At 36.2% G+C, this 18,820-nt stretch overlaps 1 protein-coding gene across 5 annotated transcripts in view; it reads left to right on the top strand.

Moving 5' to 3' along the window:
- Nucleotides 1–18,820, top strand: part of PRKD1 (protein kinase D1) — a 151,535-nt gene that overhangs the window by 75,345 nt on the left and 57,370 nt on the right. For 4 of the 5 annotated variants that reach the window (XM_076344964.1, XM_076344962.1, XM_076344963.1 and 1 more), the window contains exon 2: nt 1,092–1,230. The exons of the other annotated variant lie outside the window; for it this stretch is intronic. In XM_076344964.1, coding sequence (XP_076201079.1) covers nt 1,092–1,230 — 139 coding nt within the window. The remainder of the gene's footprint in view (nt 1–1,091; nt 1,231–18,820) is intronic. 5 annotated transcript variants of the gene reach the window in all.

The following is an 18,820-nucleotide window of genomic DNA, read 5'->3' as shown; positions in this document are numbered from 1 at the left end:
TTTACAGCTTAAAAAAAAAAAAAAGTTTAACTTTCTTGGGATACTTAGATAGGTTCCGAAACTTCCAGTAATCAGTAATGAATATATTGTTTTAAAGTACTTTTTGTTGGTTTCCTTCTATTCTGCATTCCTTTCAAAGTAATTATAACCTCAAAACCTGCCAGTTTATCTCTCGACCTGTGCTTATCACTGTGTTTCTCTCACTGCATGTTGATAAAACTCCCAAATAATACATGGGGTACTTCAGTGATGTAAAATTGAATTGGATCTTTCGTATCAGAAAAAGGGTTTCTTGGCCATGTTTTCAAAACAAAATCTTAGTTCTTTAAGCTGGGAGTGTGAAAAAAATTAACTCACATTTTTGTGCTGCAGCAAAAAAAACCTGAAAAAAAATGTTGCTTAGATAATAATCTCAAGTTTAGTTTATAAACTCTGATTTTTTTTAAAATCTTTTTTAGTTTTAACAGGATTTAATCTGGTTTCAAAGTTCCAACTTCTTTGCATCAAAATAGATGATTATGATTGAGTTTGGAAACATTGTTTTATGTGTCTAGTAACTTAAAGTAGTATGTGTCTAGTAACTTTAGTCTCAAGAAATAGGTATTTCCTAATGAGCTATCATTTAGGCATTGCATCTTCGGCAGAGCTGAAAAATATTTCTTCCAGCCTCAAGGCATCTCTCTGGGGAGAGATCATAGAATCGTGGAATAATATAGACTGGAAGGGAGCTCCATAGGTCATCTAGTCCAAAAACCTGCTCTAGGAGGGTCTAATTAGATCACCTTGCTCAGGAACTTGTCTTTGAAAAAGTTATCAGCAGTGGCTAAGGGATGCACTTATTTCTCTTTCATTTCCTATTGGATACCACATTGCTCACAGAGGAAGAGAGAAGCTAATGAGCTTACTTGCTTGGGGAAAAAGCCATTTTCAGAATGTAGTGATAAATATTGTCATATATGAAAAAATATATATCCTGCTTGGTACTAGTCTGAGGAATGGTCTAGTCTGCCCTCAAAATTTAATTATATTAATTTTATTTTACAGTTATGTATTTTACAGGGTAGTAAATTCTCATGGGTTTGTATTTGCAGTTTCCCGAATGTGGGTTCTACGGTATGTACGACAAAATTCTGCTTTTCCGCCATGACCCTACCTCTGAAAACATTCTCCAGTTGGTGAAATCAGCTGCAGATATCCAAGAAGGAGACCTAGTTGAAGTTGTCTTGTCAGGTAACTGAAAACCAATGAAAATTACTGTCATGCTTTTGCAACTGAGAACATCCACAGTATTTTTGTCCTAGTTAGGATTCAAGAAAAAGGAAATTTTGTTTGTATGGACTTTGAGCTACGCTGTGTCAAAGTCTTTCTCAGATGTATATAGACATATTATGCCTATTAATTATTTTTCTTTTTCTATTGCACTGTATACTTTTTAACAGCCTTATTTTGTCCATATTACTAGTTAAGCAACAGGTTAATTTCAATAAGCAATTTGAAATGTGTATATGCTACATTTTTAGAGGAAAAAAATCATCCTGTGAGGCAGCACAACCCTTTTCAAAGAAGCACAGTAGAAACAAAATGTAACAAGTAACTACAAAATACGATAAGATATTTTAACATTTACTTAATTGACAGAGTAGCTTGAAAATTAGAATTGGTCTTCACATATCTTGCATGAAGTATCAACAGTTTAATATTTAATTGGATAGAGTATACATTTTTTTCTATTAGTTGATGCAGTCAGTTCATAATTACCTGTGGAGGAATTGTCAAGGCCATTCTTGCTAACGGTGACCGGGGTCCTTTTAAAGTAAGGATTTTTAGCTTTTACCTTATATAAAGTGCCATGAAAATGTCCACTGGAAATAGAGTAACTGCTTTTTCAAAGCCCTACATAACAATACCTGCCAGGGCTACTCTGACTCCTTACATGATTTATTTTTGAAATTAGGAAAGGAAGGGAAGAGGAAAATTTAAATTCTAGGTCTTTAAATATAAGTCCGTGCAAAGCCAGAGAATGAAAGTTGTAGTCTGAAGCTGACTAGCAGATGAAGGGATGTAAGAAGAGATGTAGTATGAGTGAATCATGAGGTGAAAGGCCAAATTTTGGAGGCAATGACATGACAAATGGATTTGAGGAGTATGTTTGGCCGTAAAGAGTGGGTTACTCTAATTGAAGTAGGAAATAAGCACAAATTGTGTGACTGGAATGTAGAGGAAGTCTGGGGATGCCATTAGCTGTCAACAGGACTTGTCAAAACCTTAGCTGTAAGAAGGGATGAGGTATGTGACTAGGAATGGTGCAAAGTTTACAGGGGCATGCAGTAGCGTGAATGCTGGAACTGTAAAGATGTAAAGGTGGTATTTGATAAATAAAACATAGAAGATGGCTGAAGGGCTTTATTTTTGCAGTTGGAACATGCAGTTAGAACATCTGGAAAGACACTTAAAAATAGGGAGACGCATATGTCGTGTAAAAGTAGAAGTTGAATCTATAGAAAAGTATAGGATTAGTGAAGAGAAAGCCAAAGTCCTAATGGATGCTGAAAAGAGTGGAGGCAAGAGTTAGGTCACGTAATCTAAGCCAACTGAGCTTTTAAATAGAGTTTTCTTGTATAGGACCCTATTCTATATTCTTTGGTTAGAATAGGAAGTACAATGAGGACTAATGCAAGTCATTCCTGAAAGTCATCATTCATCTTTTCCATATCAGGAAACAAAGTCTTCCCTTTTGAAAAGATACCAGTGATCTCTATTTCATATTTCCCACAGAAAATAATCACTCCAGATCAGTAAATCAGATGCAATGGAAAAAAATCAGCGAGGAATTTAGTGCTTTATTTGATGTATTGTTTATATGCTTTTGAAATGGAGACCACATGTCTTCCAGTTCGCCAAAATTAGGCAGGTAGCTGTTTAAACCTTCAAGAGCAGCACTTTATGCAGTACTTGCAAGTGGTAAAGGAGAACTATACTGTTTCAGAGTATTAGGGGATTTGTGGTTTTATTTTTTAGGTGAAGCATCTCTCCACAAAAGTGGTCAAGCATAAGCAACTCCGCAATATTTAGAGGAAGGCTATTAAACCAGCACTGCGTCAAAGTGTGGGTGGTACCTACAATTGCCCAGGATCCATATATCTTTTTCCTCTCACCCTCCAGCTTAGAGTATACATTGCTGGCTGAAGGCCTGGAATTTTTACTATCACAACATACTGTTGTAGTGTGTTCTAGTAACCAAATTTTAGCTGAAGGTAAATCCACAAAGTGTGCTATTACACACTTCCTAATAATTCTGTTATACAGTTGTTGACAGTATTGATCAACTGTATCATTTTATCTTGTTTTATTTATGATGAACTCATGTAAGAAATTTATCTTTGTTTATTACCTTGTTATTGATCTACGTCATTTCTGTGATGGACTATTCCCCTTTTGCAATTCATTGACTGTATCAACTGTATCAAAAGTTGTGCAACTGTAGCAGTGTGTCATGGTGGGTTAAAAAAAGAAAAAAGGAAAAGAAAATAGAGAATTTAGGGGATCCAAATCTTTTAGGTCATTGTAATGGAGGAAATTAAGAAAATTATTGTATCTTGAATAAATCTACAATGCAAAATGCGCATGTAAGATTATGATGTATTGAGAACTAACTATATTATAGTTTTTTTGCATACTGTTTCATGGGAAATAGGGTGTGATCATACCTGCATAGTCGTAGCATTTCTGAGTCTTTCATTCCTGATTTCGTTAACTTGTTTTCACTGAAAGCGATTAGTAGTTCTAATCCCTGAGAATAGTTCTTGTTTCACTTTTATCGTCCTATTAGCAGTAGTTAGTAAGAGAATTAGGTTCTTTCTGTGGCTTTTTTTGTTTTGGTTTGTTTGTTTTTTGTGTGTCGCCCACCTCCCCAGTATATCTAAAGCTACTTCTGGAAAATATAAGGGAGAAGTATTACTTTGACCAACCACCAGTCCAACAGTGCTAAAAGCTGTTTCACATGTTATTTTGAGAGTGCCTAATTTATGTAATCTTAACTACAGCCATCACTCCTGTCCTCACTAAAATGAAGTGGCTTTTTTTTACTTACAAGCCAGAGTTGAGGAATCTTAAGACTCTTCTGCAAGGTATACTGTTTTCTTAATTCCATATGGCCCAAAGACTATGATTTTTTTTCCATGTTTTTATTGAACAGTCGAAGTAATCATTTTTCTTCTCTCTGCCAAAAGATTTGAAAGTCTTTCTTGGGCCTTTCCTTCCTTAGCAATGAAAAATTGTTATCTAGTTCTTATGCAAATAAATGTGTATTTAGAGTATTATATATTAGCAAAGCTGACAAAGTATTCTTTATAAAAGCACTTATTTTTAAACTAGCTTCAGAGGCAATAGATTTAGAACAGTACAGAGTACTTTAAAAAATTACGCTGTAAGTAATGATATTGCTATCAAATAATCAAGTTCGCACAACGTTCCTCCAATACGTTTGACGGTGCATACCAGAAATGTACTCTGACCCTGTGCAAGAGATAGCAAATTCATAGAAACATACAATCATTAAGGTTGGAAAAGACCTATCATCGAGTCCAACCGTCAACCCAATACCACCATGCCCACTAAACCATGTCCCTAAGTGCCACATCTACACGTCTTTTAAATACCTCCAGGGATGGTGACTCAACCACTTCCCTGGGCAGCCTGTTCCAATATTTAACCATTCTTTCAGTAAAGAAATTTTTCCTCATGTCCAAATTATTTATTTTTAGATTATGATTTAGATTAGATTCTTATTTAGATTAAGCCCATGTCTCTTTTGGACTAGGGATGCCGGAGCTGGACACAGTACAGAACTGGACACAGTGCACAGTACTCAAGAAGAGCCGTGCAATGACATTGGTCAGCACTTATGGGTGCAACCTGTCAGGCCCTATGGATTTATGTATGTCCAGTTTGCGTAAATGTTCCTTAATCTGATTCTCCTTTGCTGAGGGTAAGTCTTCCTTGCTCCAGACTTCCCTCTGGTCTCAGGGATCTGGGATTCCTGAAGGCTGGTCTTGCCAGTAAAGACCGAGGCAAAGAAGGTGTTGAGTACCTTGGCCTTTTCCCTAGCCTTTGTCACCAGGTTGCCTGTCCCATTCAGCAACGGGACCACATTTTCCCTCGTCTTCCTTTTGCTGCTTTAGTTAAGAAGGTGAGCTTACTGTTCCTTCATATTTAATCAAATGGTATTCTCTCTTAATCTCGTGGAAGTCATCATAGCACAATATGGTGAAATGGGACTGAAAAGAGATTACAAGCATGCACCTCAGATGCTTTAAGTAGGTCTGTGTTGTAACACGTATAAACATTAGTTCTCCTTTTTCATTGTTCTTCACCTTCTCTTTTCTCTCCCGTTGCCCGAGTTCTTGTGTGAGTCCGTGCTCTGCTCTTGAACTATTCTGCTTTGGTGGGCATGCCCACATGAGTGAGAAAGCTAATTTATGTAGGGTATTAGTTATGTCTTTCACTCCTGTTATGTTTTAAGAAACAAAACTGAGAAAAAGAATTAATATCTTTTAACAACAGTTCTTCAGCATTTTCATTCTAAAAATTGTTTTTGTAAGGATGATTTCAGTTAATCTTTATCAAGCCATCATATCACCACAGATCATCAAAATATATCTCTAGGTCCTCTGGCTACTAGTGACTTAATGTTCCAGACTTTTTGTTACAAAAAAAGACACTTCTTGACAAGAAGGGCTGTGGGGTTTTTTTGAAGTTATTTGTACCAATTTTTAGATTCTTTAACTTTATGCCTACCACTTATGCCAGTGATCCTTCAGGAATTTCAGAACGTCACTATATCAAATCTTCTACAAGTTGTTAGAACTTTGCATAAAAATTACATTTCTTGCACATGACCTAAACAGATGCCAAGGATTTTACAGCAGGTAGCAGTTTATAAATATTAAAAAGACTATTCAGATAGAATGGACTAAAGCAGTCAGGAAGCAATACTTAAATTATTTCATTTTCTTGCCCCAAAACTATTTTAATATTTTAGTATCAGATTAAATAAGTATTTAATAGCAGATCTATCAATCTAGGAGAAAATATTTTCATTTCAAATATATGCACCTTAAGTACTGATAATGGATGTAGGAAATTATTGCGATAGTATGTGCAATCAGAAAATTTTGTTTTCTCTTACTTTCTGACCTTTAGATCCTCAAGAAAAGCATAATGCATTTTTGAACACTATTCTGTAAATCTAAATAGGTGTTTATTTTGAGATACACTGTCTTTTCTGGCACATAAGATTGTAAGGTTCTTATATAATACAAACAAAACCCCAAAGAAAATTGTAGGAATTTTATGATTTTGTTATTTCAAGCAACAAATACGTTAAGGATTATCCACATTTTAACTTTGAAAGCAAACGGTTCCATTGCTTATTACTTTACTAAGGTACTGGGAAAGAAAATGTGAGATGTTACAACTCCCCTTATAGATTGATAAACCGTATTTACAAATCTTCTTCCCTCTTTTTCTCAAAAAATGACAAGTGTTTTCTTCTGGTGCTACTTTGATAGTCCAAAAATTATATGGGGCTACATGGAGAACCACTGCTTAAATATCTAGTTCATGTAGTTCTGAAGTTGAGGACTTTTTTTCCCTCCCCAATTACAATGGTATGAGCTCAGCAAGACGTTATCTTTTCATTCCTCATACCTCTTAATACAACTTGTCTTTGTAGATTACACACACATAAATGCCTTTCTGCTAGTACAGTTGCACATATGAGGTTTTAAAGTGATGTAGTTAATTGATGCAAGCTGCTTCTTAGACTGACAGTTGTTAATTTTTTAATAAAACACTGAAATCAGCTTTTAAAATAATAATAATAAAAAACCCCAAACCCAAACAAAAACAGTTGTTACCCACCTAGTTATGTAAAGAGATCTTATTATGAAACCTTGACAACAACATGAGGTTTGCCAGAGGAGGAGGAGTGGAGACCACTCAGTCATCAGTTGGTGATATCTCAAGGAGTTTAACAGCTGAAACCCAAGAAAAGGGGTGGGTCAGTTGTTTGCACCTTTTCAGTTGCATTGTCATACCAGATTCCTCAGTGTGATTTCCTGAAGCTGGAATCCCAGCTTTCATCAACTTGCATCTGCTTTCAATCTTCCTCCTGTCCTACTGCAGGAGTTTCCTGTGAAGAGTAATTGCTAAGACGTTTTCTATATTGACATGCTGTAATATCAGCTCCTAAAAACTACAGCAAGAGTAAGTAAAAGATCAGCCATGCAATACCTGTTCCAATATTATAGAATGGACAATGGTTTCCTCCCCCAATTGCACATGAACTTTAATACTGCAGAAATTGCTGGATTTAGTTAGGCTCATCTGCTAACAGTTCAGCATTTTTCACTAGACAACACTGTGATCAGAAGACTTACTTTCTCTCTAAATGCAAAGGACAGCAAATGAAACTTGTAATATGTCATGGTCTGACTGATGATCACAGTATTACAAATGAAAGCCTTCAGTCAGATTTCTCAAGTTATACAAGAAATTAAATACATTTCCTCCATAAACATTCAAGAGCATCAGTCCCCTCCCACAGATGAGCCTTAACTAAATGCAGCAATTCATTTCCACTGTGTCATGGAGGGGAAGAAAGTATTCTCAGTTCTGCAACACTGGAGAAGAGAAAGAACTGTATAAACAATCTGTAATGTTCAGCAAAGTATTCAAACTAATGCAGGCAGTTTTTTATTGAAATATACTCAGACATAGTTTCAAATTACTATAAATTTTGGCAATAGTGCATCACAAATTAGCTGAAGATGGGTTGTCTCTCCTTTTTAATTAAAAAAAAAAAAATCTACCTAAATACAGGGCCATAAGAATTTTTTTCATGATACTTAATAATTTGGATATGCCTTGAAAATTTATTTTGAAGGGAGGAAAAACCTCTCTGAAAACAAGAGAGATTGGCCTCGAGCACTACAGTGGATGATACTGAGCACTTGAGCAGTGGGAAGGACAAAAGAATAGCAATATATGTTCAGATGCTTATGTTGAACTGGTTGAAGTGTTTTATTTCTAGCCTATGTTACAAATATCTAAACAGAATATACATTCTAAAGTTCTGTAAATTCAAGGTATATTATGGCAATTATTTTTGAATGGCATGTCTGAAAGAGGCAGTAGAACATAGTGTTACTGATACAGCTTTGCTGCTGAAAGCTCTGTGCGCTGTGGGTAAACATCCCCTGAGGCACCGATATCTGATGTCAAAAGCTGTACTGATCCACTGCATTCATTTTTTATTGCACATGTCAATACTGGTGAGGGTAGAGAAAGCTGAACTGTCAGTCCTAGTACTATGGGGTTATACAATCAGTTCATATCCTAATACTATGCATTTTCTAATTTTCATTGTAGTTTACTTAGTAACAAGGTCTTTTATAAAGTCTGGACAACCTGTGATTATTTTTTTTTTCTTACTGTACTTATGTTCTTGGCAGTTTAAGGAATAATAAATATGATCATCTGGTTTAGAGCTTATATTACAGGTTCTTGAAAGATATGAAAATTTATCTAGAAAAAATTGTAGTTGAGAGGAGTTGCTCGTTGTAGCTGAAGCACTTAGTCAATTTTAGGGAAGAAAATTGTACCTGTGGATGTCATACAATATAACTGAAACAGTTTGTGGTAGAGCTAGAGGTTTCTGGTGAAACACAAGAAATTTAATCAGCTCAGAACGCAACACCTGCTCTGCTTTTATATTCATAATGAACATTATTTCTTGCATTTTGCATTGGTGCATTATGCAGAAGGATTTTAACGGAGTGCAAGAATTGCGTAACTCACTGAACAAATGTTGTGTGTCTGTCTGCTGACTGGTCCAGAAGAGGTAAGCCCAGGCTATTGCAGTCAGCCAGATGAATCGTCATTCAGTGCCAATATAGATTCTGGCATTTTGGAAGTGAAAGGTCGGGCATTATTATGAGAGTGGAAGCAAAAGGGTATGTTGAGTTACAGATTCAGTCAACTGCACATTAAAAGAGGAAAAGGGAACTTTTGTTATGAACATCAGTAGCCCTCATAAATACAGTTTTATTTTTACCTTTTATATTGTTTTCTTCCTTTTATTTTATGTATTTTTTAAATACTGTCTGTTTTAACACTTTGTTTCAGTTGACTACATGGGATTCTGATAGTGTTTGTGTAGGAGATATGGGGACACTTCAGAAATGTATGAAAACCACAAATTTGTATGTAGAACCCAGTTGGTTTATTAGGCAGCACTCCTGGGCATTCCTTGAACAATATCACTAATACCATTCTGTCAGTAACCTATGCTTGCCATGTTGCTGTTTTCTTAGCTGTGCATTTTCTATTTCATTTCTTCTTCAAAACGTTAGAAAAGTTCATCTGGTCTCCTGATGCACAGAGGAGGAAAGTCCTTTACTGGTGCTGTGGAAATCTCCACTAATGTGTTCATTGAATCTGACATTTACTTAGTTAAACTGCATTTCAGACTGAAAAAGGATCCAAAACTTTGGAGAAAGGATTTTATCAAGTTATATTTGTAGGAAGGGTTCCTTTTGATTAGAATACTCTCAAAAATTAGTAGGCAGCCCAAACCAGGAAGGAAGGTACAGAAGTTGCAGTCAAAGTTATAATCAAAGATGGCTGTAAATGAGTAGTCAGTCATTCATAAACATGGAAAAGAAGAAAAAACAAAAGTTGCATCTTTGTAGGTCTCTCTCTCTAAAATGCAGTCTTACTGTTTGTTCAAGAAAAGGAAGTGAATTTATGTAAGGTGAGCTTAAGTTGAAAAGTGCTATTCAGTCTTGAGGTGATTAAGTAGTATTTGCTACTAGCTTCAACTGGACCTATGAAAAGGTAACTTTCATGTTCCACTCAGGAAATAAAGGATGCAAATGCAAATCACCAAAATATCATAATGTAAAATTCACAATAGATTTTTAACAGAATGGAATATGCTTGCTCTGATAAACTCACTTCTTTAAGCCTAACTCCTAGTTTTTGAAGCTCTTTGGTATTCTTTTGACTAGCCTTTAAAAATTATTTACTTCAACTGCCATTTGTTAACGCCAATAAAAAGATATTAATGATCGAGAGGTACGGTCCTTCATACCCTTTCTTTCTAGAGAAGTTAAAGAAGTTAAGAAGTTTTTACATTAAGTTATTATATGAGATCTGGATTGTAGATGAGTTAACCTCTTTCTAAAATGAAGGATGCGTTGAAGTTGTTATTTCAAGCTATCTGCAGATGCAACCACCACCACTTCATCTGTGTATTTGTGACCTTTTTTGCATGAACTGTATTTGCCGTTTTTCCCTTAAATGGAAGCACAGACTCTATAGAACAAGCTGACGAATGAGAGTTGCTGTGGCTCTGTATTTCTATACTCTGACTCTTTTTGAGTTCTGTTTTTTGAGGACTTCAAGGAAACATTTAGATGCCTTCAGACTTATGTTCTTGCCAGCATAGTTTATGTCCAATGCTATACCTTGTTCATGAAAGTTTATTAAAAACTGCTGTGTAAATTTGCCAAGTCTTTTCATGTTATATAGCACAAAAAACAGTTTTATATTTACAGTTTTAATATGAGTTTGCTTATAAAAATTCTATCTATTTTTACTGGGGCAAAATTACATTGGGATGTAAGAGATTTTTGCCCACTGCTGGAAGGCAGACGACAACACGTTAGCATCTTGTGCGAATTAGTGGAATGTACTTCATATGGTTGCTGTGAGCAGTTGTGCACAACTTGGCAGGATTCCTGAAGCAAGAAAGTCAAATAGCAGCTATTTTACGTTCCCTTGCTGAGCTGATGAGGGCAGGAATTGATCCACTGCTTTTGTTAAGAAGCTGTTTCTGTTTTAATATCACATAGACAGTATACCACCTGATCATTAGATGCAGACATTTTATATGGATTCAGTACAGTTTATACTGTCTCATATATGGTAAAATACATTGAACTGAAAAAAAGCTGTGAATAATGATACAATTATAGTAAATGCCATATATCAACATATAACTGGATTGTAATGTTAGTTCAACTGCCAGCTCCTTGAGATAAACATTATGATGTTGTATCTTTGAACATCATTTTATAGTACTTATAATAGTTGGTCACAGTTCACGATTTTGCTTCGTTGTGACTGAAAAGCATCCTTCTCTTGGTGTCTTCATGGCTATTTTAACACACTCTTTTTCTGGTGTCTTTGAGAACTACAACTATCTTTTCTCTATCCTGTCTAAGATGGTATCTTTTACAACTGTTCTTCCTCTATGTCCTTTTAATTGTCTCTAGCTGTTGTCTTTTTTTCTTACTTCTGTAGAGGTAAAGCTCATTACTGATTAGGTTAAAGTGGATTGATTTTCTATCCCTCACTGTTCATTAGCCTACATCGTTCTTGGATCATGAATTTCAGATAGATGACTTTGTGTTTGAAGTTCTTAGGAATAAAAGGTTCTTTCCTTCTTTGTTTATGTTTTGCCTCATTGTCTTGTCTTCAGCTCCTAAGTGTTATAATTGTTACCTTCTGGATACAGACTTCAAGATTTGTATTTTTTCTGCATCAGCAGAATCTTTCTGAACTCCCCCTCCCGTCTTGCCTTACCATTCTTTTCTTTCTGCTGCAGGAGGGAGTAGTAAAAATAGGATGAAAAAAATAGATATCCTATCAACATCACTTCCTTGTATTCTCTGGCTGCATCACTGACAATACACACTGAGTAAAATGATATGCGACCGGCAAATGTTAGTAGGGAAGCAGTTGATGTGTCAAGTTTGCTTCTAGTGCTCTTACAGAAATACAGGCCATGCTAGTTATTCTTCCTTGGGTCTTTCTATATGTTTTTAGTATTTAATGATTATTTCAGCAGCAGAAAATCTGAAATAATTGCAAGATTTTGTGATCATGGATTGCAAGAAAGCAAGCAGTGTATTTCTTCATAGGAACAAAATTACCTTTTCCTTTTTAAGTAAGCTTTTTGAACTCATGATTTCTCACTCATGTCAAGATTTTAGATGTCATTTTAGAAGCTTGATTAGTTGGTAATCATAAACAATGTCATTTTGTATTTATAAAAAAATTAAACGTTGGAAAAAATATTGTTGGTAGGGAAGATGAATTTTCCTTGAGTGAAGCTACACAAATCCTTCTGTCAGGACAGGACCTTTTTATGAGAGGTCACTGTTCCACTGCAAGCTAATAGATCAAACATCCTACATTGTACACCTTTAATTGTCCAGTTTTTGGAGATAATACATTTTCAATTTATTTGTGTGCTGTTTAGTGAAAATATCAAGTTTTCTGTTCAGTTGAGATAGCATACTTGGTTTTCCAGAAGTCATACAAACATTTTCTTTTCCAAAGGCTCATAAAGAAACTATGCTTTCATGAAAGAAGAGGATAGATGCTCAAATGGATAAATAACTATTTATGACTTAGGAAACAACGGGTAGAAATACATGCTGTTTTCACAGAGGAAGCAGATCACTAGCAGAGGTTCTTAGGTCTGTGCTGTTAAATACATTCATACATGATCTGGAGAGCACGACTAGTAAAGTGCCAGTGTCACCCCGGATGAAATTCGGTATAGATCAATATAAAGTGTCAGGGGAATTTCTTGATTTTTATTTATGTAACAAGGGGCTCGGAGTTAGCTGATACTACCAAAAAATTAGAAGTTCAAGTTATAATATGAAAATGTCATCTTAGTGCTCAGTACCAGTCAAGAAAAGCAAATACAAGTCTTGGAATTCTTAGGAAAGGAATAGAGACAAAACAGAAAACGCTCGTAATGTCACTGCCCTTGTATCATCTGTCTTTGTGACCCCTCTGCTTCAGAGAATGCTTTTGCTGCAAAGCATGGAAATCTGAGGTGGTGGTCTGGGGAAATACCACCAGATGCCGATGCTGCTTTGGGAACTCCTCTTTGAGAGGCAGGATTCTAGGCTTAGTAGATTTTGGTCTGATCCAGTCATTCTTATGCTTTTGTATTCTCATCACAAGATTTCACTGAAAAGAAACATTTTTCAAGTTTCATCAGTTTAACTATGCCTGTGAATTTTCTGTGTTGTTATGATTAGGGTAGAATAAGCAATTACGTGATTTTTAGTTATTATGCATCAATAAGTTGTATAGCCAGCTTTTCAAGAAAGGTGGGATTGAAGTTGATTACAGCTCATTACAGTTACAGTCATTGCAGTTAATGCATTAAAAAAAAGCCTGTCAGCTTCTAAAGTAGGTCTAATTCATTCTTGATGTTCATTTTATGTTATATAGTAGGTATATATGTTAAAACCTCTAAACTGAAAAAAACCCTTATTTTCCTTAAAATATCTTATTTTCATTTGGTTGAGGCAATTTTTTTCCCTTTCTTATTCATTTTTACTCAGTTTACTTAATATGATACATATTACGTTTACCCTTCTTTAAAAGGTTTTAGATATTATCATTTGGACTGTCTAACACAACCCACTTAGTAACAGTAGCTCAATAGATTATTCAAGTATTATTCTTCAGCAGCCCCCACTTCAGCTGATTCTTTCTCAAAAAACTTGAGGTGATGAATGAAACTTGGAGTTTGTGGTACATTGTCCTATATTTTAATGGATATTTCTATGCTCATTTGGACTTTTAATGTGATGGTATCATCTGATTCCCAGTCTGAATCAATATGAAATACTTATAATTAAAAAAGCATTGATGGAGAAAACAAAAGTGCATGTTAATACAAAACATATTTCCATCAAAGGGTGAATCAGCTCTGTTTACTGTTTTACATATTTATTTAATCTATTTATTCTTTCCTTACTCTATGGTGTGTGAAACTTGGACATGGCTATAAATTATTTCACAGGATATGTCTTTAATAGCACTTGAGCTTTTCTTCAAGGCAGAGTAGCAAAGTCCTATAGATCAGCGGTCTCCAATTTTTTTTATTGTGCACCCCATCACTAAAAATTTTTGAGCATACACCCCCAATATATGTATATTTATTTATAACTTACGTGTGTTGCTAGAGTTCTAATATTTTCTTCCTACATGGGTGAGATGTTGATATATAGCCAACCAGATGTATCGCTGAAGAGAAAAGTGTGAGGATTACCCAAGTTATGGCCCTGATATAGGAACCAGAGGCGCAAAAGAGCAAGTTGTGCTAGGGGTGTAGGGGGAATTAAATTTTCTTTCTCCTTTTCTCAGTTCTTCATATTCTTTCAGTTGCTGCTACTAACACAGATTCTAATCATAAAACTGCCAAAACGTGAAGATTTCTCATTTCCTCACCAGACTCCATTCCCTTCCGTCAGATAACTACCTCTCCCACTTCATTTTCACTAGCTACAACATGTAATGGGGAATAAGCCTTGCCTAGGCTAAGCAGAAAACTCTTTGATTTGTCATATAAGTTTTTATTTGATACATTTGTTTGACAGTTTCTTTGACCGATACATGCTTGACAAACACTTGTTATCTGTATTTGTTAATTGATAGTAGTGAGTCTTGAATGGAGAATAGCTGTAAATGATTCAGAGAGGAGCATAATGAAAAATAAAAGGTAACCCACTTGGAATAACTTGCCCATCAGACAAGTTATGTTGTTAACCTGGCGACAGTGTATTCTGCACTGCTTGGATATACGTCAGGAAAAAAATCTACTGTTTGGAGAATCTCTCTACTTTTTCAGTCTCTCTGAATTCATGCTCTCAATAGCTCATTGCTCCAGTAGGTTTCGAATTAAATATGGCTTATGTAAAAAAAATATATCTTTCAATATCACTATTAAACTCATCAAATTTACTTTCGTTGGCTGACTGCTGGCTTTGGTATTTTGAAAGAGCAAATAGCAATACACAGTCTCAAGGTTATTTCCAATAAATTATGTTTGCAACCCTTTGAAGATACACATCTTCTTTTAGGAAGTGCTTGAGGTTTGTAGCTAAAGCAAGTCTGAGCAAAAACAAGCAAACCTCCTTCCCTTGAGGTATGTAACAATTTGAAACGGAAACTGAGAAGGAAGAGACTCAGGAGCTGCCACAGGTTGCAATCTGCTGGGTTTTATATCTGGATGGTAGTGTGACTCAAGCCCGGAGACGTTGTCATTCTGACTAAAATCTGGCTCACTCTGGCTCTTACAGAGGCCCCAAGAATGTTTCTGTTAACTTAGTTAAGGTGTGACTTGTTGCCATAAAGAAGTTTGGAGAGCTTGCCTGCTTCTTAGGATATGAAGACTGCTACCACTCTAATTGTTTGCTGCAGAAGGTTATATTGCAGGGGTTATGTTTCTTTCCTGGTTTGGTTTTTTGGCTTCCTCCTCTTCTTAAATCCGGTAAACTCTTACTCATTTCCTCTCCAAATGAAACAATTCCAGTCTTTTAATCTCTCCTAATATGGAAGTCTCTTCCATGCCTCCAGTGGTTTTTCTCATCCATCAGTTCTCTCTTATCATACTTCTTTTTGAGTCGGTCTCAAAGAAACTGAACACAGAATGTCAAGTGAGGATTATTAGTATCACCATTTCCCAATGTTAATTTCAATCTCATTTATGTGCATGGGTGAAATCCTGAGTAAACTTATTAAGTCAGTAGAACACTTTTGTTATCTTCAGTGGAGCCACAATATATTCTCTAAACACTTTGCTTATCTTTTTGACCTTCCGATCTACCTGGCCAGGCACTGGAGATGTTTCCATGATGAGTCATACTTGAATTGTTGTAATCCATTTAAAAAAATTAATCACAGTTCAGAGCAATAATACATTTATTTCTTCCAGGTTCTGTCATCTTGGGCATTTCGTGTGCAAATTGTCCATTTACTTAGCATTGTTAGGTTCCCTTCTCCCTTTTCTAGTCTTCTCCTAGAAAGATTAAAGTGGGGATGAGAAAACGCAATGGTTACATACAGTCGTGCTTCTGTTCCTTGTCTCTAATGGTCCCATATCAAAGATCTGAGACCTGAAGAAAGCATTATTAGTTAGGCAGAACTAAAGCATGCATCAGAAGTAGTTGTATATTTCCAGGATTAGTTGTTTCACCACCTTCCCAGGGCTTGAGGTGAAGCTGACTGGCCTGTAGTTGCTCGAGTCCTCCTTCTTGCCCTTCTTGAAGGTAAAAGTGACATTTGCTTTCCTTCAGTCTTTGGGCACTTCTCCCAGTCACCAAGATAGTTCAAAGTTTGTTGAGAGTGGCCTCTCAATGACATCAGCCAGATCCCTCAGAACTTCTGGGTGCATCCCATCAGGGCCCATGGACATCCGATGATACCATGCAAAAAAAACCCCACCTGTGTATATTCTGTATATAATGATATATATCTATGAATTCTTTGGGTAATTTTAAGAGCTATCTAAACTTTTGCAGATCATTCACATTAAAGAGTATTAAAAATAATTTAATGTACACAGAGGTTCCTTAGTGAGTTCAGCATAAGATTGTATTTTTAATTCCATTATACTTTTAGCCATTGGCATTTATTCACCATATATACTTTTAGCCATTAGCATTTATTCACCATATAACAAACCATTTTCTTAATCTTTTATGAAATAAACTTGAAGGAATTAGATAAGTTTTACAAGTGCTACTAATTCTTTTCGAGCACCTCTTCTTTTTGAGATGTATAATTCCACCAGTGACCATGTAATCCATCACTTGATTTTTTTCAGAAGCCTTGGAAAAGAACTGTGACGAACTTACAAAACAAAGTCAGAGGAAATAAGGATGTGAAAGACTCGTAGTGTTTACTTTATGATATTAATTTAGATCAGTGCGAGCACAGAAAAGGAGCAAGGGCTTTAGTTTTAATTTGGAGCTGCTCCTTATTGCCAGTAGTCAGAGTTAATTCTGAACACTGCATCAATAGCTCCAGTAAACTTGAGGAGTATTTAATTTTGTTTTCCTATGCTAAATTAATACCTCTGCAGTGTAATTTTATGATTAACGGGGCCTGAATCTGTGAACTGAGGTATCGCTGTTTTTTCCACTTGGGTGAAAAATGGGTGAATTCATGAAGAAGGGATTCTGTGCTGGGATTTCAAATGAATATAACACCTACTATGCTGTAGGTTTGAAACTGTGGAATCATTCTCGAATAGAAGTACGTTAAAATTGAACTTTAAAAATTGAGAATGTACAGATGAATCAAGCATGTTGACTCATAAATGTTAATCTTTTGTTAAAAATCTCCATAAAAGTCTGAGCTAGCACTGGACAAATGATTGCAAATGGTTTATTATCTCCTACAGTTTATTGCTTAAATCTCACATCACGGGTGAGACAATGTAAATAACAACCCATAGTGAATCTGGATACTGGGGTTTATTTAAGAACCAAGGAGATCAGAGCTTTTACTTTACTCAAATGCCTCCCACGCTGGCTCATTTGCTCCCTTCCCAACCTTACATTCACTAGCTCCCCACTGCCTCTCCCAGTAAGGAGGTAGCTGCTAGCCAGGGAAGGCTGGGCACAAAGTCATGGTCCTTCCTGGTGGGCCGCTGCTTACAGCTACCAGTCTTGGGCGTCATCGACCAAAATGCATGGATGTCCCTGGCCTCCGTCTCCCTGATCTCTGGGATCTTCCCCCCCCTCCAGCATGTTACCTCTAAGCAGGATCTTCATCTTTCCAGCCCCCCTTCTTTCTGAGATGACTGCTTCTTTTTGGGGACCTTTCTTTTCTACCTCCTCTTCTTTCTAGACCCCCAAGCTCACGGTGTTTCCAATCCAAATAGTCTATGTGCAGAAGCACAACATGTCATCAGCCTTGTAGTTCATGGTTCGGTTTCCTATCTCTCTAACACTGGAGGACTGAGGGCATGCCACTTTTGCTTAGTCTGGGTGTTATAAAAATTTGCAACTAGCCTGTACCAGTTGCAGTTAGCAAGTAGCAGGCTTCTGCTTGAGAGCTCAAAATTCAATTCTGAAGATTTATCTCCCCCTCCATCCCTGCCTCCTACAGCCAATTACCTGCCAACTGTTAGCATTCATAGTTTAAGCTATTTTGCACGTAAAACATTGGGATAAAGCAATAATAGGTAAGGAAAACAAAACAAAACTTATTGGATTAGAAAGATTTTCCTGCATGTAAAATTTAGAGTGCTGAAGTACTCACACGTACATATCCAGAAAGCTCATTAGATCCAAATTTTCCATATCCAAGTTTCCTTATTTCAGAGCAGAACAAATGAAGAAACAGAGTGATTATAAATCTGTACATGTCTAGATTTTAGGAAGTTGCAATTTCTATTATGTATTAGGGTCCCGATAATCTTAGTTTAATTTTTAAATCAGATTTCAAGATGGAGATCAGAGACCAAATCTTTGGCTTGTATGAACTGCTCTAGCTCTGCTGACTTGATGGGACTCTGAAAACTCAGACTGTCTTTGATTGCCAGGATGGAATAGCGAAAAGAATAAAATGCTTTCCTTTCTCTTAGCCCAGTGAAATTGTATATACAGTCATTAATTGTTACGGTTTAATCAGTGCTCGAAGTAGAATAGTGTGTAATGGTTTGAATGGTATGTTATATTTATTTTTTAAGTGGTGAATGCCAGCAGTTCTTGTAGGGAAGGACTCTGTTACGAGTGCCTGCGGGAAGTCAATGGGATACATTAGTCTTAAAGGCATTCCAAATGGGAGAGGGTAGCAGGAGAATGTCTGCTTTTCATAGCTGCAAGATACTGTGGTTGATGGTTTCTTATGCTATGAGAGGCGTGAATGCTAGATGACAGCTCCCATTACATGAAGCTCTGTTGCTCATAATAGCAGGATCTCACCTCTGCTAATA

This window comes from Aptenodytes patagonicus, chromosome 7 (genome assembly GCF_965638725.1).
Source record: "Aptenodytes patagonicus chromosome 7, bAptPat1.pri.cur, whole genome shotgun sequence".
In the NCBI taxonomy this organism is placed as follows: domain Eukaryota; kingdom Metazoa; phylum Chordata; class Aves; order Sphenisciformes; family Spheniscidae; genus Aptenodytes; species Aptenodytes patagonicus.
This window is presented reverse-complemented; position numbering and strand designations above follow the sequence as displayed.